The 26437-nt window shown below is 34.2% G+C and overlaps 1 protein-coding gene and 1 long non-coding RNA gene across 20 annotated transcripts in view; one reads left to right on the top strand and one right to left on the bottom strand.

Moving 5' to 3' along the window:
* The window catches only part of EHBP1 (EH domain binding protein 1), a 391476-nt gene that overhangs the window by 161604 nt on the left and 203435 nt on the right, over window positions 1-26437 (top strand). For all 19 annotated transcript variants that reach the window (XM_072937655.1, XM_072937664.1, XM_072937665.1 and 16 more), the window contains 2 exons: window positions 2333-2428; window positions 7498-7551. In XM_072937655.1, the coding sequence (XP_072793756.1) occupies window positions 2333-2428; window positions 7498-7551 (150 nt within the window). The remainder of the gene's footprint in view (window positions 1-2332; window positions 2429-7497; window positions 7552-26437) is intronic.
* Window positions 1-26437, bottom strand: part of LOC140685675 (uncharacterized) — a 94089-nt gene that overhangs the window by 24995 nt on the left and 42657 nt on the right. Inside the window, exon 3 of the long non-coding RNA XR_012058949.1 lies at window positions 1669-1827. This is a non-coding gene — a long non-coding RNA (uncharacterized lncRNA). The remainder of the gene's footprint in view (window positions 1-1668; window positions 1828-26437) is intronic.

Genomic DNA, 26437 nt, shown 5'->3' with positions numbered 1-26437 from the left:
AAAAAATTCTCTTCTGACACTATTTCTCTCTCTAGTGCCAACCTATTTTTCTCTTTCTCTTCCAGCATAGCACCTCAGAGGAGTTGGATGTATTTGCTGTCTTCAGTTTCTTTGTTCCTATTCTTACCTGAACCCATTTTAATTTACTCAGGCATTTACTTTCATGACTCCACTGAAACTGCTCTTAAGGAGTCATTAATGGCTTCTGCTTTGTTAAATCTAGGGGTCATTTTTCAGGCCTCATCCTATTTGTTCTGTCACCAAGATTTGACACAGATGATTGTTCCTTTCTCCTTGAAACATTTTTTTCAGTAGACTTTCAGAATACCACATGCCTCTGGTTTTCCTTCTATTTAACTTACCCTTCTTTCTTGATTCCTCCTCATTCCCTGGACCTGTTAATGTGCTCCAATGTTCAGTTCTTGAGTCTTTATTTTCTGTATCTGTATTCACTCCTTTGGGGTCCCATCCACTCTTCAGCTTTAAGTATCGCTTACATGCTGATGACTCCCTTTATAACTCCAGGCACATATGTCCAGCTGCCTATTTAAACATCTACACTTGAATATCTAATAGGCACCTTAGATTTAATGTGTATAAAACTGAATTCCCAATCTTACTTCCCAAACCTGTTCCTTCTGCAGTTTTGCCTCATATCTGTTAGTAGCAATTCCTTTTTTGAAGTTGCTGAAGGGCAAAAGCTTTAGAATCAGCCTTTCTTTCTTTCATACAATTGGACAGCAAATCTTACTGATTCTATCTTGAAAACATGAAAAACTGTATGGAACCTGACCACTTTGTAGCACTTTTCTACCACCCCAAGCCAGGTCACCGTTATCTCTCCCCAGGATTACTGTAGTAGCTTTTTACTTGGTCTCCCTGTTTCCTCGCTTACATCTGGAGCCTATTCTAAGTACGTTAGCTAGACTGAGTCTGTTAAAAGATAACTTTGATCATCATTCCTCTGCTTACAGTCTTCCAACAGCTTCCCATCTCACTCAAATTATTAGCTAGAATCTTTGGAATGGCCTGCCAGAGCCTTATATGTCTGGGCCCCCCCATGATTTCTCTGGCCTGTTCTCCTGCTGCTCTTCTCTTTGATCTCTCTGCTCCAGCCACGTTGGCCTCGTTATCTAACTGCCTCAGCACCTTTCCAGTTGTTGTTCCATCTTCCTGGAAAGCTCTTCTTATGTATTTACGTATCTGTTTCTTTCAACCCCTTAAGGTCTTCTCTTGTCACTCTCTCAATGACACGTTCTCTGACTACCCTGTTGAAAATCATTACTTTCTCTTGCCCCTCCCATCCTTCGTCCTCACTTTCATTTTTCTCTATAGCCTTTGTCTCCACCTAATGTACTATCTGTTTTACTTAACTATTTTGTTTATCTCTTCCTACTATTCTGTAAACTGTACTAAGGCAGGTTGCTTTTACTACTCCAGTTCCTAGACAGTGCTTGGCAGATAGTATCAATTGAGTGAGTAGGTGAATGAATGAATGAATGGTAGCTACCTCATAGGGATCTTCCGTAGATTAAATGAGTTTAATCGCTTTGGCAGCACATATGCTAATATTGGAACAATACAGATTAAATGAGTTAAACATAAGTAAATTCCAAACATGGATTGACATATAGAAAGTACTCCTTAAATATTAGCTTTTATTTTTACCTTCATGGCGTGTTCATGGACAGTTCTGCAGCTCACAGGGTTGAAGACTTAGTTGAGCTGTCTTCGCATACCATTTTCCATCAGCTTAGGCTGGAAATGCCACCTCAAAGGAAGAGCTAGAGTAGTGATCCCCCACATTTGGGGGCGTCCTTAGGGAACCTTGATAATCAAAATTCACAAAGAAAAAATCTTTAAATTTGTAAGTACTAGAACTATTAACCTAAAAAACTGCTTTCTTATTTACTTGCCCTAAATAAACATTACAGTTTATGGGAAATGAACTTAAATGCAGACCACACAATTATTTTTCCTTTTTAAAGAATTAACTTTCCTTTAAGTTCCTAGATCCCAAAAATAATTTAAAAAATATTTCTCCTAATATGATTTTTATTCAAGAAGAAATAGCCTTTGAAAATATTAGACACCTCATTTTTGCATCTTCGTGTGTGTGTGTGAATGTTTATTTACAGATTGTAATCTAGCTATCATGTGATATAACTGTCATGGCCCAAGTTTAATGCTTGAAAATTTTTATTTGACTAATCATTTTTGTTTTAGGAAGACAGATCTAATGTATAGTTAAACAGGGTCAATATACTTTCGTAAATTATTAACATTGCATTTCCTGTACTTTAGATTGAAGCCATTATTTTTATTCTGGTAGGCTCATAGCTGGCAGCCTGGAATAAAAAATCCATACCGTGGTGTTGTAGTGTGGCCTGTTCCTGAGAACATTGAAATCACTGTGACACTTTTCAAGGTACGTTCTGGTTTATAAAGTATAGAATTTATCTTATAATCAGGATTCTAAATGACAGAATATTTCAGTATTCATTGTTCTGTATATTTGGGTCCAACCTGGTACCTTACTGTGTATTATTTTTAGACATAACAGCAATTTATAACAACAGTTCAAGTGTATTAGGGTGTTTCATGGTCTATAAAGTCTGAATAATTTGGGAATCTTTTTGAACTTATTCTAATTAAGGTCATTTGGAATTCTTCTTTTACGACTTCCTACCTCCTGTCCATAGGAAACGTTAAAGTGCATTTTCTGTGGAAAGCTGAGGTTTGTGAAAGTCTTAGTTCTGAGCCTCATCTTGTTACACTTGTTTGATTAATAACAAGATGTTTTAAAATTAGTATATGATAAATATTTTATTGATGTTAACATAAGAAAATAAGTTTAAAATGGATATTTGATAAATGTTTTATTGAAGTTAAAATTTTATAAATACTATAGCTTAAAAGCAAAATTCTGGTAATAAATTCCAAGAGCAGAATCCAAAAACATAGCTGTGCATATACCTGACTCTTTTATGTGTGTTTTTTTTCTTGAAGTCTTCGTTATTTCTTGAAACATTATAAAATAGTCCTCACATGTGACAAGCACTAGAATATTTACCTTCCTAACCTATTCCTTACCTGCTCAGAAAAAAAAAAGATAGTGGGCACAAGTATGTCACAGTTTCAGCCTTCTTAAAAATGGTGAAATTAGAAAACAAATGCTTTATTTCTTCTTTGAATCATTCTAATTGTGTTGAAGTTACTTTTGCAGAAGGACAGAATGAAGAAGGGCATCTAGTTAAGCATAATTTAGTAACAAAGTTGGAAAATCCACTAAATTGTGAAAATCCACTAAATATTTTACAATATGAAATCTAGGTTGGGCAGAGTTATATGGCTTAGAGTGCGAAATCACTGTGTAAAAAAGTGCCTTTGATTTTGTAATCCAACATATTAATTCACTTGTTCTGGAACTACTACAGAGATCAATAGAACAAAACAGTATGATGAATGTTAATGTACTAACCCATGAATGGGACACTACTTTCATATGCTCTGTGTTTCATAAATACTCTGTTTTATGAAATATTTGTAACACTTCATGAATATCTTATAGTTTTGATATTATGGTTATTGACATTATAACACTACTCGATTATGCTTATTATATATACACTATATTTGATATGTTTGCTCGGGGAGAAGTAAAGGATGAGATTGTAGCTGCTCTTCTTTTTTTTTTTTTATTTCCAGGAAAGATCAGAACCAGCCTATTGCCAATAAGACCTTTAGAGTACTGTTTCATTTAATTCTCACAGCAACCCTCAGGGTCTATAATTATTCCCATTATACTGATAATGAAACTGAGATTAAAGAAGGTAACTTGCCCAATCACTCTATGATTTAGCCCTGAGTTTTTTTGTTGTTGTTGTGTTTTGGTTTTCTTTGGAGGACAGGTAATTAGGTTTATTTGTATATGTTTAAATTAATTTTTTTTTTTTAGTGGAGGTATTGAGGATTGAATCCAGGACCTTGTGCATGCTAAGCATGCACTCTACCACTGAGCTACGCCCTCCCCACTAGCCCCGGGTTTTTTGGGGGGGTTTGTGTTTGTTTTTTACATTGTACTGCCTATTCCGTAATAAAACCCACAAGAATATAGATTACAACAGCAAAATCTCTGACATGCTTGAGGTAGACTTTTAAGTAATCTCTTGTGTGTTTTGATTTAGTCTGTTTATATTGGTAAAGCAAATGAATGGACATAGTTACACGACTTAAAAAAATGGTGATAGAGAATAAGGGGTTAGAATAGAGCTGATAAATGGCTGACAGCCATGTGTTTGGGGAAAGGATATGCACTGAGTGATTCTGAGTTGAAAGTGGCTGTTGAAATGTGTAATTTTGAGGATTAGAAGGTAAGTGTAGTTTTCAAGTACTGATGAGAATGTTCAGCATATCTTTATCACTGAACTTTTATGTCTCTAAGTGCTAGTCTGTAGGGAAAAAACCCAAATGCTCCTTCCTCCCTAGTTCGCCAAATTACATATTTTTCTTCAGTTGTGCTATGGAGGCGACCTTGTGACCATTTAAGTGTTTAAAGAATATTTTCAGCCAACACCTTTGACTCCCCATCTTCCCAGAATTCTAATAAAAAAACAGAAAAGTTTGAACAATTTTTCATTCTTTCATGGCAATTTTTGGATCTTGTTTTTAAACAGCATTTAAAATACTCAGGTGGAAAACTTTTTCATATTTCTCCCTTGCTTTTACTTATACTAAAGTTTCACGATACACAACCTTAAAATTTGCAGATAGGAAAGGACTGTTCTGAACCCTTTTTGTCCTTAGTATTCACAAAGGTGTGCTCATAGACAAAGTGCTTTTTTAAAAAGTTATCAGTATGTTTCATTTTTCTATAATATAACCTGAAATTAATTTCTTCAGCCTTCATGCTTGATTTTGAAATTTGAATTAGATTGAAAATAGCTATTTCTAGTAAATGGGGAAAAAGAAAGCCTTTTTGGGTTTTGAGAAGGCAAATGGCTCTTTAAGCCATTTTTAGTTTTTCTCTTTAGTGCAGTGCTAAGGAAAGAGACACTAGAGGATAGAGAGTAGGATATAAAGAAGGCTTAATTGATTCAAGCTAGAAGCAATTTTCATCACAAATGTTTTGGTTTAGTCAATAATATAATTAGTTAGTTGTATAGAAATACCTTTTTTTTACTTCTTTTTTTAAAAAAATAGACTTTATTCTTTTAGAGCAGTGTCGGGTTCACAACAGAATTGAGCAAAAATACAGAGTTCGCACATAGTCCTCCCCACCCACAGATGTATACTCCCCTCCCCTCAACATCCCTCATCAATGTGGCATATTTGGTACAGTCGATGATAGATATACCATTTTAAAGTGACTTGAAAATGAACGTTATTGTTCTTCTTTTACATCTTTTTAGTGATTTTGCCTTATCAGATGTGTCTCTTGGTCTCATTTAAACTATTTTTTTAGGGATAATGCGTCATCTATGTTTCTAAAAAAAGTCTCATCAACTTTGAGAATTAATGTATGTCATATGTAAGGCACTGTTCAATATTTGTAAATTTATAAGATATACTCATTAATTCATTTGTCAAATATTCTTGAGAACCTACTGTGTGTCAGGTACTTTTCTAGGGCATAGGGACACAATGGTAAAACTGAACCAACAGCATGCTTAAAAGCCAGACAGACCTGGAACTGCAATATAAATTAAACACTTATTTGTGGAAAGTTACACCTTTTAGGTCTCAGTTTTCTGTTCTGTTAAATGGGAATAAAAATAGTACATATTTCATAAGTTGCTGTGATGATGAAAACCCTTAGCACAATAACTGGGGCATAGTGTGTGCTTTGCAAATATTTATTATTATTATTACTACTACTACTACTACTACTACTATTATTATTATTATTATTATTATTATTTGCCAGCTGTGCTAAAACTATGCTGCATTCTTCAACAACGTGATGCAGGTGTCGGTAGGCAGGAAGGGTGGTAAGATGTCTCCTTCCTCAGCATTATGTCACACTAAAGGAGCACTGTTCATGCCCTAAATCCCTCATGAAAAATAAGCCAACAAATAAAGAACTAAAGAGTTCAGAATTTATCCCATAGGTTAAAGGAATCTGAAGTTGGTATTAACATGGTCAGAACTGGGGTTTGGAAGAATTAATCTGTGTAGAAGATTGACTGGAGGGCAGAGAGACTGAGAGAATGCAGCAATCACTTTTATCTTGAAATAACCTGGACACAAAGTGACAAGGACCCAAACTCAGCCGTGGCAGTAGAAACTGAAAATTAATAACAGACTAAAGTGGAATCAGTTGTGAATAAGATGCTGCCCCAGGAGAAGTGTGTGGGACCTGAGACCCAGTAGGGAAGTAGCACCTGTGTGTGCTCACTCTCACCCTCAGAACCTCCTTCCCTCCCTCACCTCTAAAACATGGAGTTGAACTTGAATAAGTTAGATGCACTATGATGTGACCCCACTACTCTCTTTTTTATGTCTTATAATGTGTTGCCTTTTGCCTTTACTTATTCTAATATCTGTGGAAATCCTATATAATCCCACCTAGCCCAAATGCTTCCTTGCTCATAAAGCTTTTCCTGTAAGAAATGGTGCTGTCTTCTTTAAAAAAAAAGTTTTTGTTTTTGGCAGGGGGAGGTAATTAGGTTGGTTGGTTGGTTTGTTTCAATGGAGGTACTGTGGATTGAACCCTGGACCTCATGCACGCTAAGCATGCACTCTACCACTGATCTATACCCTCCCCCAGTGCTGTCTTGTAATCTCTAGTAAAACTACGTATTTCATTCATCATATAACTACTGAGATTAGTTATCTTCATCTTTGAAGGCAACAACTATATTTGAATCCATATAGCACCTCTGTAATTCCTTATATAAGTAGCCAGTGAATATTTGTCAAATAAATACTTGCAAAAGTGTTCTTCACTTTGGAAGAAGTTGTATTTGGTTGTAGGATCCATTACCCTTAGTCAGGTTTCTGGTGGTGGAGGGCAGATGAGGGTATTAACATCCAATTTGCCACTTTGTGTAGATTATGAAGTCCTTTGCAGTGCTTTGAAATTCCAGATGTTTGTATAACTTCTGCACCAAGAAAACCTTGCCTCAAGTGGTACTTTGAGTTTAAAATACTTACAGGTATAAAAATGAAGGCAGGGCTTTATATGAACATTTAATATCTTAATAAAGTGCTTCTTAGTAGTTCACTCATTAAGTTATCAATGTCTGTGTTTTTGTCTTGTCATAAATGCAATGGTGGAAGATAATAATATGCATCAACATAAGTGAAATAGAGAATTTCTTAATATAAAATACTGATTTAAATTTAGACAAATTATGGAAATTTCTTGAGTAGGCCATTCTGTCTCTCCCATTTTTAAGAGTTGATAAAAGCTAAAAGAAAGGCTGTTGTATATTCTTAATTGGATTGATTGCATTAAGAATTGTATTTCAACTTTATATTTTGCTTTTGTTACAGGATCCTCATGCAGAGGAATTTGAAGATAAAGAGTGGACATTTGTCATAGAAAATGTAAGCTAATTATCAATTCCATCACCTTTCATATTTTTGATTGTGTACCTTACTAAGGCACATTAGCTTTTTGGTAGTAGTAGAAGTATAAATTATAAATATTAAATGTTAATTTGTAGCTCTTAGTATCTTTTAAAGGAAATGATAGCCAATAGCAGAATTATTAGTAAATATTTTTGTTAAAAGTGCAGAAACAAAAATTCTCTTCAGTATTGAACTATGTATATACTCTAATGTGTTCTGTTTGGGTCTTGAGGGAAAGGTAGTGTTTCGTCTTTTTATCTGTTCAGCATCTGACATGGTGCTTCTCATATAACAAAATGCTTATTTAAACATTTGTTGAAGGCGATTATGAATGACCTCAGAAATCTCTAAAAATGAAGTATATGGTTTAACTGTTGGGTTGAGGGACTCTAGAGTGGTACTTTAACAATCATCTTCAATTAATTTACATATTGTGGAGTCCCATGTGACTTGCAGGCATATAGTAGATGTTTAATAAATGTTTATTGAATGGAGATTAGGGAAGTCAGGCAGTGAAAATACAGTGAGAAAGAGTGTGTGTTCTGGAGTCTGATAGACCTGATTTTAAGTTCTAGCTCTTCCATTTATTAAGCTCTGTGATGGTGATAATATTGTTAACTTCTCAGTAATAAATTTATAGGGTTGTTGTGCAGATTAAATAATTTCAGTGAATATTAGCTTTTATGATTGTCATCAATATCATTGTCATGATCATCATTAAATTTCTAAAATATATTTGTAGCAGGTTTGTAACATGCTTTGCAGCATATTCTTCCTTTCTGTGCCTGACTGTTTTAAAATAGTGGGAAAAGCATTTGGGCACTTTTATCTATCAGTAGCTGGGCCATTTTTAGACCTGAAGATCTGGGAAGCTTGGGAGAGAGATCAGGTCCAAACTCAGATGTTCTGATGGCTGAATATCAAGCTGGTGTCATTGTGTTAAAGTTTCACATTTGTTAGCAATTCTAGCTTTTCCGTAGTGATAGATTTGAACACTGTACTTGGAGTAGCCATTGAGGTTTTAAAAACAAATAGACAAACTTAGAATTCTTGAAATTGGTTACTGCCTCAAATTCTAGCTTTCATTCTCATGTCAAGAGCTTCTCCCCAATGAGATGGTTTTATGGTTTTCAGTACTAATGGCTCTGTTATACATCTGAAGTTTCTTTGTTAACTTGATATATTAAAGAATTAGCCAGTTAATTTTAGGTTGAATGGTAAAAGTATACAAACACTAATTTTATGTTTGTGTAGAAAGATGTTCTTATTACATAGTTAATCTTAGGATAGAGGCACACCAGTTCTAAATTTCTGAGGAATAGGTTGTAAGCTGTTACTGAAAGTTACAAGTAAAAAAATTAATAAATAAAGCTGTATGATGTAGATTAGGTTTGAATGCAAAAGACATTCAAATCTATAAGATTTTAAGAGACATCTTTTTCTTACATTCTGTGTTACATATTTTATAAAGATATTTTAAAGGTCAATAGAGGAATATTAAATTTAAAATTAAACAATTGAGATTTAAATGGATCATGAGATGAAGAGATATATTTTGGATTATCCTTTCAATATTAGGATATGTGTTCTCAAGTGAAAGAGTATATTTATATCCTTTTTATGAAAAATATATTTAAGCTCAGAAACTTATTTTGCTTATTTGCCTGTTAACTCAAATGGTTGAATTGCTAGAAATCTGACTGTTAGGTAAGGGAGTGGCCTTAGTAGGAAAATGGAAAATACATTAGCATTTCTTTCTCTAAGTGTTTATTATTAAATTAGGTTCACAAAAATCCAATACAAATTATATAGATGGCTTTTAACTATTATTCATATTGTTTATAAAACTTTATAAAACCAATATTTTAATTAAACTGTTACCAGAGATTAAATATCACTATGTCATTAGATGATTTTAAAGTCCTTACTCTGAGTTATGATGTGGAGAGAAAACTGCATTTGTAGAGATTTTCAGGCATTTTTATGCTTTTTTTTTTTAAACTTTATTGTTTTTTTTTAATTGAGTTAAGTTATGCTTTTTAACAGCTGAGAGATTTTCTACCTCCTTGTCTCTAACTTATACTCTTATTTGAAAAAAATGTATTATCTTTTTGTAGATCAAATTATTGATTTTCGATTTCATAGAGAATAAAATATTTAAAACAGTTATCTAGTATATCATTTTGGAATCAATTAATAATGCCCTAATTTATATCTTTCTTAATAAAAATCAATATCCGCATATATATTTTCTGTATACTTTTATTTCTGGAATGGATTATGAATGAGTATTATTGCAAGTTGCCTACTCTGAACTTTTTAGCACAACAGTTCTCTTCCACTGCTCCTTGTTTCTATAATAGTTGTTTCCTATGCCAGATAAGGAAAAATAAAAAAGAAGACTGAATTATGTCATAAACTCACTGTTCATGTAAACGAAGGTATTAGCCTCTGTAGTAGAAACCCAATTTTTTAGTCATGGATATTAAAAACAAAACAAAACAAAATAAAACACCATCTTTAAAGAGATGGTCAAAACTTAGGGGAATCTAGGTATTAAAGAGATCATTTGAAGAAAAGTAAAACGAACCAGAATGTGAGGGGGAGTGGGCAATTCCTCAGCTATTAATCATAATGGCAGCACTAATAGTGATGCTTGCTAGGAGCTCAGTGTAAGAAAATAAATAGTTTACTGGATGAACTTTTTTATGATTTTATTATTACTGACTTTTGCCTTTTTTATAGTTTTTATAGAAGCATTAATGGAAATTGACCTATTTTACTAATATAATGTTTATTTTTAAAGAGAGTTTAAGCAAAAAAAGGTAAATATTAAATTCATCTGCCTCCATCATTTACTTACATTCTGTAAAGTTACCCGGCTTCAGAAGCATGGTATGAAATTATCATACTCTTAATGCATGGAAAGGAGCATGAATGCATATGTTGTGACTAAAGGATTTAAAATACATTAACTTAAAAGAGAATACACTAATTTATATGCATTGAATTAGGATAACATAAATTGTGAACTATCTAATGTGAAAGGATAAGTTTATATAATTAAACCTTAAACAAAATAGAACAAAAAAAGTGCTGTATTCTCTCCTGGAAGACAGATTAGAGTTGGGTATGTCTCCCTCTTTAGTTTTCAGGAGGATGTCTTGCTTCCAGGACCAACTTCTGTATTATGAGAGGAAAAATCAATTTTGAGAATAGTTTTTCTCTTTACCTATCCAGGTGTGTTAACTCTTTTTACGTTCTGGAAAAGCTAGGTCAGTTTTCTGAGACGCTAACAGGAGTCCTGCTTGGATAAGTAAATTTAATAGGGGAAAAGTTCTGTATCATTTATCTCTGTATCCACCACTATTTTTTTCTTTACATAGTGCCTTTTGTGTAGTAGGTACTCAGTATATGTTTGCTGAAAGAGTGAGTGAATGAATGATTATAGTTAAACCCAATATCCTGTAAGGATTATTCTTTTTAAGAGAGGAATTACATTAGCGTTCATCAGCTATATGGAGGAAAAATTCAAAAAGTAGGCTAGTGGTAGATACTATGTGAAGGATCCATATGCCATTACAGTAGAAGCTCTTCTGATCATCTCTACTTAATTTACAAGGATTGCCTCATACTTTCTATTCTGTCTGTAAAGTGTCTGCTTTCAGGCCCACATATGTCAACATGGTTAGTAGGCTGTCCGCTGACACACTTCTACACATTTCTCTCACAAGTGAGTTGTAAGTTGAGTTTGACTCCTTACAAGACCTCTTATAATGCTGTTGACTTGTTATTGTAATTATATAATTTAATTAGATATTTCATAGGACAGTGAAATATCAGTTTGACGAGTTATTTCATTATTTCATAAAAACTTAAATGCTTTAGAAGGAGTTGATAAAAATGAATTGTAAAAAGAAACTGCTGTCAAATCTGGTGTGAAAATACAACTGTAAAAAATTGGGAAAGATTTATGAAAATCTGGAGGGATTTTGCATTCAAATTGCTTGTCTTTTGTCCTTATGTATTCATTTCATTTAAAACAGATTGAAATGCACTAAATGATACATTATGACTGTTGATTATATGAGAAAATCAATAATAAAGTTATACTCAATGAAGAGGCCATAAAAACTGGTGAATAAAACACATTAGTATTATTGAACAAAATTAAAGTGTTTGTGTATCAATATTCATAATCCTTTCCTTTAATTGACCAGTTCTTTGTGCCATTCAGATCATTTAAGAGGGATTCTACTATAAATATATATTAAACAAGCCATTCTCATGAGATCTGTCCATATACTCATCTATAGGATCAAAGAACTGTTCTTAGAAATTTTTTTTAAACCAAAAGTCAGTGTAAGTGGACATTACATTTTTCAGGTAGTAGTAGTTTGCTTTACTTGATTTTATCTAATAATTAATTTTTAACCTTTCAAATAAGTGAACTAGTATTCATTCATTCATTCATTCAGTAGCAATTAATTCACTGAGCATGTATTTTGTGCTGGGCACTGTTAGAGGTACTGGAAATAGAATGATGTAGAAAACACATTAAAAAATATCTTCCTTGTGGAGTGTGTGTGACAGATAATAAAAATCAGTGTGTATGAAATATATACTGTGTTAGATAATATAAATATATAATGTATGTTAAATACATGGTAAATATATAGTATGTTAGGTAAGTGCCAAAGAGAAAAATCTGGGAAGGGGGATAGGGATCCCACTATCTTTATGGTTATATGAAGATAATAAGCCTTATTATTTCTTGTAAGGTCTCCAAAAGAGAATTAAGGTATACTTGTCAAATTAATTTAAAAGATATTTTAATAAGAGTTTATTAAGTGAATATTGTAAGGTGTGAAAAAGTTTAAAAATAACCTTTGGACTCTATGTAAACCTTTTCCTAGGTTACAGCTCCCCTCAGTGGCGGATGACAAAATTGACTTTTCTCTAGAGAACAGTTTTATTCCTGTAGCAATAACATGTTACAAAGTTGTGGGCTGCCTTACATTTTAAATGTTTCCACATTTCCGTACAGAAGAGCTAGTGAATGTCAAAGACCTAACCTCTGTCTTTTTCTTTCTTAAACTCTGGGTGTTTTTTTTTTGAAAGTCTCTTGGTAAATTGTTCTGACTGAGAAAGTATGCTCTTTGAATGGAATTTTGATACTTTTATTTGTTTTTTACACTTTGTGTTATAGCCCCACAGTTGATAAAGTTTAAAGTTTTTGTTTAATATAAAATATCCCAATAAAACAGAGAAGTGCCCAAAGTATATCACCCTAACAAATTTATTGGACACTTAACTATATACTAGGTACTGTGTAGAATGATATATACCCATTATCTCATTTACTCATTACAATAATTCTGAGAGTCAGATATTAATAACCTTATGTTACAGATAAAGAAAGTGAGGCCTAGAGAGGTTAAGTAACTTGCTCAATGGTACATAGTTAAGAAGTTAGGATTTTATCTGGTCTTGTCTTTTTCCATGGCCTTTGCCCTTAATTCCTATGCAATAACTACCTCCCTTAGTGACAAAGATGAAAAGAAATAATTTGAAGTTGTAGAATCATAGAGAAGTTTTAGATCTGTCTTCTTTGATGATCTCTGTGATGTATATACGTAATAGATTAGTAAAGATAGTCTTTAATTATTGTACATACTCAGTCTAAAAGTTATTGGGATGAATTACTTGACTGCTGATAGACAGTACAAAGTGGAATTCCGGAATTGATCCATCACCAGAATTCTTTTCTTTCTTTTTTTTTTTTTTTTTTTTTTGAGTAAAAGATGATTTATTCAATCTGAAGAGAAACCAGAGTCTAGTCACCAGAATTCTGAATTTTTTTTCTCAAAGGAGCCTTCCCGCCTCTGTGTAAATTGAGATAGTGCTGCCTTCATTTTATTGATTCTTTTGTTTCTTGTCACAGAGATTTCTCAGTTCTTTCTGAGTTTTCTTCTTTGGACCAAAAAACTACTTACATATAAGTCAAAACTTTAGAGGTAGTTCTACCACTGCTGGGTTTCTGACTGTGGACAAGTTATTTAATCTCTTACAGCCTCAGTGTACTCACATATAAAATGGCGTTAATATCTACTTCATAGATTACTGAAGATAGAAATAATGTATGTGAAGCATCTAGCAGTAAGGGGTAGCTACTTTCATAATCTTTCCAGAGGGCATAGAAAAATTTAAAGGAAAGGAAGCTGGAGTTCCAAATTTATTGTTGCAGTATTTCTTTTTCTACTTCTTTATACCACTTACACCTCTCAGTAATATCTAGACTTCACCATCATTTCAAAGGAATGACAAGGCAACTTGTAAGCATCTCATTTGGGTTAAACTCTTTTTCAAGTTTTCAGCTTTTGACTTTGGACATCTTCCTCTCATAAATGTAAAACAAGATTAAGAACCAGTTGTTTTCGGAAATAAACAAGTGCTGGTAATTTATTAATATCTACCTCTGGGCCTGACAGCCGGTGTTTGTGTTTACCTATTATATGAATATGAACATATGAATATACCTTAAAAGCAAATATAAATGAGTTTAAAATTATCTGTTATTTTGTAATATTGTATTATTTACAATCCATTTCCCTATTATTGGCGCAGATCATCAAGAATGGATACTACAAAGAATATGTTTTTCTTTCCTGGTGCTTTAAGTTATCCAGCTAAAATCAGAGCCAGTATAATGTATTTGTAAATTATATTCATAAGTCTTAGTTTTAAAAATCTAAAAATTTTCATTCTTTGGATTATTTTGATTTTTGAATGAATAAAAATGCATATTGATGAAAAGCACCAGTGTGGGTTGAATTTATTTATTTATTCATCATTCTGCATTTAATGTGTTATTTTCTATATGCCCAGTCATTTTGTTAATATTGAAAATACAGTTTATTAAGACATGCAGAATTTCATTGATTTTAAGATGAATATTTTTCTCCCACATTTTAACTCCTCTGAAATTGTGATCACCTTACATTTTTGGTGTCCCACAATTATAACTAGTAGTTTTTTTCTTCTTTTTTTAGTGCTGTATGAAATAATGGTGCATCAGTTAAAGACCAATGAAGGCTTATATTTGATGGCATAAGTAGCCCATCCTCCTAATGTTTATAGACTAGTAAGGGCGTTATTAAGGAGAGAAATGCAAGAAAAAAGATATCCTTAGAGGATTGTAAAGGAGGGCAGAGTCCAGGAAAATTTCCAGGTGGAAGTGGCTGTGGAGTTTAGTTTTTAAGAAAAAATGGAGTTATGCAGAGAAGGTAGTCCAAGCACAGGAAGCAAGAGAGACAATGGTGAGTTTAGGGTGGTAGTCATTCTTGATGAGATAATTGAGAAGAAGAGCAAAAAAGCAACCAAAACACAAAATTAGCTTCTCACTACAGATCAGTAGACTTCTGTTTTTCTTAACTTGTTAACCCAGTAAATTTAATAATAGGCGTGTGATCAACTTGAGGTGCTGTGTCCCCCTTAGAGGAGATCTACAGGGTATCAAAATGTGGTTTCTTGGGGCCACATATCCAGTCTTTTTCACTACTTCTACCTGTGATCAGCGAGATGGGCAGTCCGGCTTCTCAGTGCCTTTTTAATTGTCATTTGTTTGATGTTACCTCCAGAAGCCTTTTAAATGGATAGGATGGAACATTAATTATGTTAATTCCAAGAAAGCACTATAAATACTCCTCTATTTTTTTATTAGATTATGTTGAACAGGATTGCCCAATCAAACTCACCTGACAAGATTATACCAAGAACAGAGATGATATACTAGCTCAAACAATACAATGTAAACAATATAAAATCACGAAGTTTCTAACCTTATTAAATTTAAGTTTGAATCCTCCTCCAGGAGCAAGTCAGTCTCTTGATCTCACAAAGCTGTATTCTGATAAATTACCTCTACTTTTTCTTTCAGAAGAAAAAATATATATAAATGTTTCTTTTCTCCTCTAATAAATTTTCTTCTGTGTCATCTCAGCCAAGGGATCTTACTCTGATGGCAGGGTATGGACTGGATATCTTTTTCAGAAACTATAGCTTGCACTTTCTTCCATTTAAACTAGTGTAGCTTCTTCAGTAGCTCTAAACTGGGATTATCTTTTCAGACCCAAGTGTCTCATAGATACTCCTTTTCCAAAATTCCAAAGGGTGAATAATACGTATAGGAATACCACAACCCATATCACAAAAATTAGAAGCATTCCTTTTCCCATGTAACCAATACAATTTATACAGTTTATAATCTAAGTACCAATCAGAGGTGGCCCAGCATTTTAGGATAGGACATTTGCCCTGATATAGTCCTATTTATAGTCTACTATTAATGTTTCACCCCCTAGAAATGTGATCCTGTTAAACTTTCTTGAACCTAGTCAATCCCTGTTGATATTCCTTATATATGAAAGTATGTTAGTTGGACAGAGAGGAGATTCAAACTTTCACTAGGAACATACTGCACTTTTTGTTCTGTTAACCAGTAACTAAAGAGTGCTTTTAGTCAAAAATGGCCATATACCTGTATCTGTTAGAATTATATACTTTGTTATATCCTGTGTGTGGTAATATTTTTCCTCTGAGTTTCATTCAACTTTGTAGTTAGAAAGCCAGATCTTTGCCCACCCTGTCCCATGAAGTTGGTTAAGACAGAAGTGCAGCACCAGTCAGAATGGCCATCATTGAAAAGTCCACGGACAATAAATGCTGGAGAGGGTGTGGAGAAAAGAGAACCTTCTTACTCTGTTGGTGGGAATGTAGTTTGGTGCAGCCATTATGGAAAACAGTATGGAGATTCCTTGAAAAACTAAAAATAGACTTGCCATATGATCCAGCAATCCCATTCCTGGGCATATATCCGGAGGAAACTCTAATTCGAAAAGATACATGCACTCCAGTGTTCACAGCAGCACTTCTTTCCTCCTTCCCTCCCTTCCTCCCTTCCTCCCTTCCTTCCCTCGCTCCCTTCCCTCCCTCCCCAGATTATTTAATCTCAGATATTGTGTCATTTCTTCTGTTCATAATGAAGGCCACTTTTGAACACCATCAGTTTGGGAATTTGCTAAAAATTACTGGCATGTCAGAAAAGGTGATCACTCTCCAAAGGTTTTTGTTTGTTTGTGGGTTTTTTTTTCAAACTTAACTTCCTTTTTGATCATCTTTCTGACTTGGTAGGCCTAAGGTTCAAAATTAACTATTTTGTTTCTTAAGTGGTATTTCTTGTTCCCATATAGAAAAAATTAAATAATAGAAAGCAACAATGTTTTTCCACCAACCCTCTTAGAATTAAACTCCTGCATTTAGAATAGGAAGCTCTTAGTTCAAACAGCCTTTTCTGATCTTTTAATTATCCTGTCAGTTTTCTGTTATATACGATTATGTGACTGTTGACTGGCTGTCTGTGTAAATTAGGTGTAGTATTCTAGATATGGCTAGTAGTTAAATGAAGCTTTATAAACCAATTCACTCTCATTGCGGTTAAATTTCTGAGAAAGTATATATATATATGTGTATATATACATACACACACACACACACACACACACGCATTTATTTTTCCTCCTTCATTTTCCTTATGTTAAATATTTAGTGTGTTGTTCCAGTTCAGAAACTTTTCAGATTGTATTTCTGGGAGGAAATTCCGTCTCCTTTACTCTGAAGTGACCCTTTGTCTTTAGAGAAAATAATGGAGAAACTTTTGTTGCACTTAAAAAAAAGGAAAGGTATGCCCAAGAATGATCATACATGCCTTGAGTCTGACAGAATTCTCAAAATTCTAAGATTCTTGTGTGACTGCCGATTTGCTTAAAAACTTAGTTTTCCATTTTCATCATGCCTAATGTCTGTCATTTTTTGTTAATTGTCAATTTTATTCAATTATATTAATTAAAAGAAAGCAAGTGTCCATCTTCAAATTCTACATTCTAAAATTCCTCTCACATAAAGGGACCTTACATGGATTAATATCTAAGTCTGCTGTACTGTATTTACGTGTAACACAAGAAAACCTGTGTTAAAATAGTAAATAAACTGCTACATGATAGACAATTTATTTCGTATGGTAGTTTACTGTGTTAAATGTCCTAGCTAACAAATTAAGGAAAAGTTTTATTTAGCAGCAACAAAACACTATTTTCACACTATTACAATGTGTATGCTATTGGGTAGTCTTTTTGGTTGGATTTTCTGATTTTTGTCCCACTTTTATCATGTGGAGATGCATCTTTATTGATGTTAATCATACCTTACAGATCAAGCAAGTAGAGTAGTATAAAACTTTACTAGATTTAACTCTTAGTGCTCGAATTTCTTATTACTTCACTATTTATTAAATAGATACCATGTCATATTGAGAGTATGATCATGAAAAAGATATGGTCCCTAACTCCAGCTATCCTACAGTCGGATGAGAAATAAAAAGGCAACCACTAAGATAGAAGTAAGTATAAGGTGTTAAATGTGCACATATAAGGAGTAACTCAGTCTTCGTGGGGGGGGGAAGCTTTCTATTGAAAGTTATGTATGAGTTGAAACCTAAAAAGGTGAAGTTTTTTTAAATTGAGGTATAGTTGATTTACAGTATTATATTAATTTCAGCTATACAGATTATACTCCATTAATAGTTATTACTTGGGAATGGCTGTAATTCCCTGTGCCACATAGTGTGTCCTTGTTGCTTATCTATTTTATACTTAGTAGTTTGTTATCTCCTAATCTCATTTCCCTCATTGGCCTCTCCTTTCCTGTCCTCAGTGGTAACCACTAGTCTGTTTTCCATATCTCTGGATCTGTTTGTTTTGCATGTATATTTATTTGTATTATTTTTAAAAAGTTCTACAGTCCTTTATTTGTAATCTCAAAATCCAAAACCTCTGTTGCCTGAAGACTTTTTTTTAACTGTTTACATTTTGGAAATTTGGTTTAAATTCATTTGGAGGCAAAACCTGTCCTGACCTGCAGTGAAGATATTTGTAGTATTTATTTCACTTAGTTTGAATATTTAAGCATTTTACTGCACAAATATTACTGTGTTTGATTTTGGGGTGCTGCCTCAGGCCTCACTGGGAGGGTGCTGTAATCTGGGCACTGTAATATAGGCATAGGCACTGTATTGCCTTCCTAAAATCCAAATAAGAGATTTTTTGATAAGAGACCAAGTACTTCTGATAGTCGGCTGCAGTGAGTTTGGAGAGTGCTTTAGGTGGCTGGATTAACTTGAACAGAGGCAAAAGAGATTGTGGTTACTTTGTGAACAGCATATACTTCAATAGATTACTTTCTTGAATATTTTATTTTAAAAAGAGTGGTTGATTTTTCTAGGATTGTAATAATTTACAACCGTTTAGTTGAATTATATTATCATATATAATTTTTTAAGGAATTAAAACATTCACCATTATAGTTGCTGTGAATCTACAAATGTACATGGTTCACATGGTAGGTAATAGGGGTAAAGGAAAGAACTGTTGATGTTGTTAGTTTTAAGTCAGTATTCGCTGCCCTAAAATCACCCATGTCCCTTTTTAACAAAGCAAATACCTGTGTCCCATGTTGAACCTACTGAATTAGAATTCTGATGTGGAAGGGAGGTGGCTTTGAGAACACTGGGGTCACCTGCTTATATAACTTTTTGGAAACTGGAAGGGGTGAATGAGTGTATAAGACAGTATTTTATACATTGTGAAATGTATTCCATTATGAAAATAATTTTATGCCTTCATACCTCATACCTAGATCAATTAAACAGTATACCCTACTGGAATTTATTACAGTTTACTTTTCTTTCTAAAGTTACTTAGCTAGGCCAATATAATATATTAACTTTAAGATTTTACTTCACTTGCCTTTAAAAATAAAATTAAACTATCAACTGATCAATTAGTAACTTTATAAATCATAAATAATATTTGAAAAGCTTTATTAAATAATACAGAATGCTATCAAATAAAATGCCTCATTAATCATTAAGAAACGTCTCTAAAGTGGATTTTAATATAATTTCTCTGTCTTGGTGAGGTTAAGTGACTAGCGCCAAAATACAGAGAAAACAGCTTAGCCTGGTCTGAAACTCAAGTCTTCAGACTCTGAAGCCCTTGTGTTTTACTGTTCATTTACTCATTCACTCATCAAACATTTGTTGTCCTAGGCACTGGGTTTAGAGCCTACCTGTAGTAATTAATTACTATGGGGGATACACAAGAACATCTCTACTCAGATACTACAATCTGGCTTGAGGGATACACCCATAAACTAAGAATAAAGTGACGTACTATGCTAAATGCATAATGACAGTTGAAAAGTGTAACAGAAAGTAGGGGTAGATGAGTTAATGTGGACTGAAATTATCAGGAATGTTTTAGGAGCAGCTTTTCAAACTTACCTGTGTTTAGCCCTAGAGGTATGTGGCAGTTTCTATCTTTCTGTATTGTAAATTTTCTTCTCTAATATGTACTTTAAGGCATTTTTATAATGAAATCTCCACAGAATCATTTTAGAAAGAGGCAAAAGTAAAAATGAATTTTAAAGATGAAACATAAGTTTAAAGAAATGTCACATTTTGATCGAGCTACTTTTGGTTATACTTCCCAGCTCTTCAGAGGTATGCATCCTACTCCTTAGTAAAGTTAAGGGTAATGGAGAGGAAAAATTGGAGAAGCATTAGATAATGAGAAAAGGCCCAGAGGCTCAGTTAGACCTGGATTTGAATCATATTTACTAACAGCCTAAATTTGGACTTGGCACTTATTTGTCCTTTCAGAACCTCCCTCTTTTTTTCTCACCTATGAAACTGACTTATCTTACAAAACAGTAGTTGAAATTAGAGCTATTAAAGGCATAAAAAGCGTCTAGCATGGTGCTTGATATATAGTAAAAAGTCAATGCATGCTAATAATAAACAGCAGAGAGACTTCACAAATGATGGGAAAATAATAGACTTGAAAGGAAAACCTGAGGGAATAGGAAATTAATTAATTGATTAGGTTAAAAAAGACCAGATATGGAAAGTCATGAATATCAGATTTGTAGTTGAATATGCTTGAACAAAGAACAGGTCTTTATAAGCAAAAGGTTTCAGAAAAGATGTGTACTGAAATATGGAGTCACTTACCCAGCTACTCAAGATCTGTGAAATCATCTTTCCCTATACTGGTGACAGATGCCACAGTCGGCTTGCTATCACACACATTCAAGGCTCTTCACCTTGAATCTTGGGACCCTCAGGGGTTCTTGTATGGATAGACTTCAGAGGATTGAGATTTCTTTAAAATGTAGGTAAAAGTTTGTGTATGAGGGTCCTTTTTTTCTTTTTAATCAGATTTTCAGTGAAATCTGTTCCCAGAACACTTTAAGGACTACTGTGTGTTTTTATAATTTTTGAAAAATAGATGAGTGACATGTTACAATCAGGAAAACCACTTCTCATATGGATAGCCCATTTTATTATTTTGTAATTTAGATAGTAATCACCCTTTTATCTTATTTTCTTTACTATGCTTTTTGTAAACAGTAAATGGAAGGCACTAGAATGTAGCCCCAAGTAACATTTTTGAGTAATGTTTAAAAGTTTAAATTTATTAGCGGTTTAATGTTACATATTTCATCAGAAACAAAACTAAAGGATGTAGAGCAGTAGCATAATGTTTTAGCATTGTAATAGATGTTTCTATTTAAATTTAAATTTGATAATACAAAAGGAAGTCTTTTAGTGAGTGATTACTGTCTCTCCAACAACTATATGTCCATGGACGTGAATGTAAGTTGACTAAAAGGTGACTTTGGGGAGTTAAGGAAAGTACCACAGCCTTGTGCATTCTAGTTTCTATAAACTAAAAAATAGTGTACATTTTAACTCTATACGGAATAAATTTGGTGGCATGTAATTTGTGTAGTTATTATTGAGTCACAGTAGTGTACTGCAGTCCGTCTTCTACATTGCCAGGGCCATTTAGTTTATTCTTGTTACTTCCTGCTAGCTACCTTCAAATGTCTTTCATATGGATGAATAAGAGAGGAAGACAACCAGAATTGCTTTCAGTTCTTTTTTTGCCAACTGGAGGGAGGAAGCTGATAAACAAGACAGTCAGCTATCAAAACAAACCTCTAATACTGCACTAGAGATATTTAAAACTAGCAGTGTATTTGAGCAGTTTTTTACATGTTTAATCATAGAAATTCAGCAGTGAAAGGTACTAGCGCATACAAGATGTTATGAATCTACATGAGGCCTTTATAACCCCTGACGAAAGACATTAGAACAGACACTTGGTAATTGTATTATAGTAGTATTCTAATGACACTCGACTTTTAATAGAAAAGTATGTTTTAATGTTTTTCAGTTTGCAACTTTCACTTGTCTATCTTCTTTATTCTCTTAGTGATTTATAAATAAAACTTCCTTTGTCTTATAATGGGATGGATTTTTGGCATTCTAGTTTTCTGGCACACCAGCCACCTTGAAAGACTGGTTAGTATGTTGAAGGCTCCTACATAAATTTTTGCTCAAAGACAACCATGCAGTGAATTACAAAAACAAACTCTTAAAAGTCTATGTTAAATTATTTCTTTGTATACAGTTGGAACTTTGCATTATGTAATTGGATATGGGTGCATTTGTAATGACAGGAAAGCAAGTGGAGTCTTTTCACGAATTATATCTTATCAAAGTGGAACTGGTGACATTGTAAGAAAGACGCATAACTGATTAGAGAAGCAAAATTTACCTGTGTACTTCAGATCTGTTATAGAAAGTTATCAGCTTGAGGGTTCAAAACTGAGTACTTCAACACTTTTAAGCTCTCTAGAAAGTGAGATTTTCATAATGCTCTATGAATTATCTATTATCCTACCCATTTTTTTCTATTAATACCTGATTTCTCTTTAAAATTTTCTTTTGATTCTATTTTTTATAATGTAGTCACTAATTTTCTGTATCAAATTTAATGTGGCATTTTCCTAGTATGTCTGGTCTTACATAAATTGGGTGTAATTGTTGATTTTTATCAGCATTATGACAGCTGGCAACTGTTGAAATACAGTCTTATGCTCAATGACATGATAAAACAGTGTTCTGATAGATCTGGTACTTTAAAATAATTCAGTGCTTAAAAAATATTCTTCTTTGCCTTAAGACAGACTTGTTTTTAAATAAAAATTATTTTGGAGAAACTCTAAGTAATATACAGAAACTCTGTAATTCCTCTTCTTGTCTTGCTTTGAAAATTTGGTTGACAATAGTTGATACTTCATTATTAGAAAACAGAGGTAAAGAGATGTTTCTTAAGTTGTCTTACAGTTTCAGAATCAAGGGTAGAAACTCCTTGTCGCCTGAATCTTAGGGGGCCCAATTATATTACCATGCTATTAAGATCATAAGGACCACAATAATGAAGACATTTGTATTTTATTGTCTTTCCAAGTTGCTTCTTGCTGACTTTAAACAAAAGAGCTAGTTATGTACAGTATATCCTCAGACAGATTATAGCTAGTAGCCATTACAGAAGAGGAGCAGTTTGTTATTATTTCCCTGAATACCTTTTTTTCCTAGAGTTATTTACCTTTTAGATCCTGGCAATCTGAATTGCCGTGTGGCATTTGTTAATTATTTCAGCCAAATCATTAAAATAAACTAGACTAGTCAGAACATTTGAAAATATGCTGAAAGGAAGGATGTGTGTTGAATGTGTTAAGTGTTTGTTGAACAAGTTTATAGGAAAATAATTCTCTCTTTTTAAACCTGTCTGTCTATGTGTATGTCTATGTACGTATGTATGTATATATTTGTGTGTGTGTGTGTGTGTGTGTGTATGACTTAAATATAAGCCCTGCCTGCTAAGAAGCAGAGAGCTGTCCTTTGGGGGTTGGGTGTGGGGGTGGTGAGATAGAGAGAGGTACTCTATTGCCAGTTTCTTTAGCCAGAATTTTTTGATGCAATTTCTTTCTTTCCCTTTCATTTCCTGTTTTTATCTTGAATTAATAGCTTTGATTTTATAAAACCTGAATTATTGCATTCTTGTGAAAATAGTCAGTTTGAAAATAAACTTGAAGAATTTCTCCTTTCTCATTAAACTTAAGGAAAAGTTTATAAAAGTGGTCAAATGGCATGTAATAGGTGTGAAACTTTAATTAGATCACTAGAAATCATTATAATTATTTACATTATGCCTATATATTAAACTTCTTTAGCCAAAGCAATCAACAATACATGCCTTCCTAGCTCTTACACTGTAAGTATTGTCCAAAGTTATTTTTCTCCTGACTTTTTTTTTCTTTTCAAACCATGTACAGCATGGTGACTATAGTTAAAAATACTGTGTCGCATATTTGAAAGCTGCTGAAAGAGTAGACCTTAAAAGGTCTCATCACATGGAAAAAAAAGTTGTAACTGGGTGTGATGATAGATGTTTAAGCTTATTGTTGTAGTCATTTTGTAATATATACATATATTATTAGATTGTGTACTTAATACAATGTTATATGTCAATTATATCTCAGTTTTTTTTTTTTAAAAAAGAATAGGATTAAATGCTTTGTAAAAGAGACTATTATTGTCCTACTTAATTGGGTCACAGAATCAATGGTTTTTGGACTTCACTATACTGGGTACTATAAAATTGATTTTTGCATTTACTTCCTAGATTTGGGGGATGTAACAAGACAAGGTTTCAGCCCTCAAGTAGTTTTTGGTTTAATCAGAGAGGCAGATCTGTGAGCAAATGATGGGACTACAGTGATGATGCCAGGAAAGAGGCAGGTGGAAGGTCCATCGAGGTTGTCAAGAAGTGGCTGTGTCTGTCAGAGACATGGGGAGGGCTTTAAGACATGAACTATGTCTTAAAAGACTTTCAAAAGTTTACCCTCAAGAAAGTTGTGTGAGAAGGGTGGGTTCTGGCAGAAGGACAAAGGAAATAGCAGTGGTAAAGGTGCAGAAATAAAGTAGCTACAGTTTCATACCCAAAATGGGGAGAGCAGATGGGGTTAACACTAGAGAGATGAGCACTAGTGGCTGGCCTTGTGTGCTGTATGGTAGACTTTGAGCTCTATCACAGAAGCATGTGAGTCCCAGACGTGGCTGACCATCAGAATCACCTATGAGTCTAGTAAAACATCCAGATTTGCTTAGACTCTGCGTGATTCTGATCCATGATTCTAGTAAGCTATAAAAATGTTTTAAGCAGAGAGGTAAAACGATCAGACTTGTATTTTGGAAGATCAGTATAACACTAAAAAAATACATTTCACATTATGATTCAGTACACACATATAGGCACCTATGTATATAGCAACAACAACAAAAATTCATGAAACACATCTTACTCTTACTAGTATTGTGAGATGAACTCTAATATTTCTTCCTGATGGTTTAGAAAGCTAATTGCAAGCCACTGAAGTGATTTTGCAACTTACTAAGTTGATTTCATGATCCACTAATGGGTCATAAGCCTACAGTTTGAAAAAATTTTGCTGTAGAGCCTGAATTGAGTGAGTTGTATAAAACTGAGGGCTAAAGATCAGATAGGCAGTTAATTCATCCAGGGGTGTGAACTAGGACAGTGGCATTAGCAGGTGCAGACAGAGAAAAGGAAAGAGATTTAATAGCTGTTTAGAAGATGGTGTTCTTAGTGTTAACTCAAAATCAGTTCTGACAATTGAGGGATGTCATGGAGTCCAGATTACTAATTTGAATATTTGGGTGCTTGTGTTGTTCTTAAGCAATAGAGAGAACACAGGGGAAGAGTTAGTGAAGACAGGTTGTAGGGGAAAAGATGTATATAGAAAGTAGTTGGATATATAGATGATTTTTCCAAGTCAGATTGCCTTAATTAAATATTTTTTTCCTTCACTGTGTTATTAAAGAACACATTCAAGACTCTGTTCTTTCTTTTACCTTTCTGATACAACCTACTTTCTCTTACATTGGTTTCTGGCATTTTTATGTGGATTGCCCTAAAATAGTTTTAAACTTTCTCTTTAGCTATAAGATCTTGCATCACCAGTTCAGTCTTTTCAGGACATCTGACTCCCTGTCAAAAATAACACATAAGAATTAAACCTTTTTTTGAGGTAGAAGCAAGATGGCGGAGTAGAAGGACGCTTATAGCTCACCCTATTCCACAAATACACCAAAACTCACATCTGCGGACCCACTCAGCCAACCAGAGCACCTGCCGAACTCTGACAGAACATCACCTTCTTCAAAAGACAAAGACGCCAAAAATCTGGTAGGAGAAAAGGAAAAAAGCAAGAAGAAAAAACAAAACAGCGAGGGACTGGTCCCACAGGGCGGAGCGGCAAAGGGAGAATAGTGCTTGTTCACTGGGTCTCCTCCCTCCAACGGAGAGGTCAGTGGGACGGAGGGGGAGCCTCCAAGGCTCAGATCTGCCCCGAGTGCCCCTTGGCCAACAGAACTAAGTTAAACAGGCACAGAGAGTCCCCGCGACACCTAACCTGAGACGTGAGCCGGCAGCTGGGGCCAGGGCAGGCTGCCCGAGCCGGGTGGAGGACTGGGGCAGCTGCACTGAGGCAGCTCCGGGGGGCTTGCTGGGTGCTGCGTGTCATGGCTGGAAGGGGATATGGAGCAGAACAACTTCAGTACCCCATAAATTGCGAAAAAAGCAAAGCAACAAGGCTGGTGTGCCCTGGGGGGAGGGACACCATAGCCTTTGTCTCCTCAGACCCGCGGCGCCATTACTGGCGCTTCTTGTGAGAAGAGAGGTGGGGCGCAGCCACAGCCACCATCTCCTCCTGTGCACAGCGCCCAGGTGGGGGCGGGGCTGAGACCTGAAACCGCACCCAGGGGCCCTGCAACCTCCTAGGCAGGACTGAGACTTGTTTACAGCCCGAGGCA

This window comes from Vicugna pacos, chromosome 15 (assembly GCF_048564905.1).
Source record: "Vicugna pacos chromosome 15, VicPac4, whole genome shotgun sequence".
Taxonomy (NCBI): Eukaryota; Metazoa; Chordata; class Mammalia; order Artiodactyla; family Camelidae; genus Vicugna; species Vicugna pacos.
Note: the sequence above shows the minus strand (reverse complement) of the source record. Positions and strands in the feature narration are given on the sequence as shown.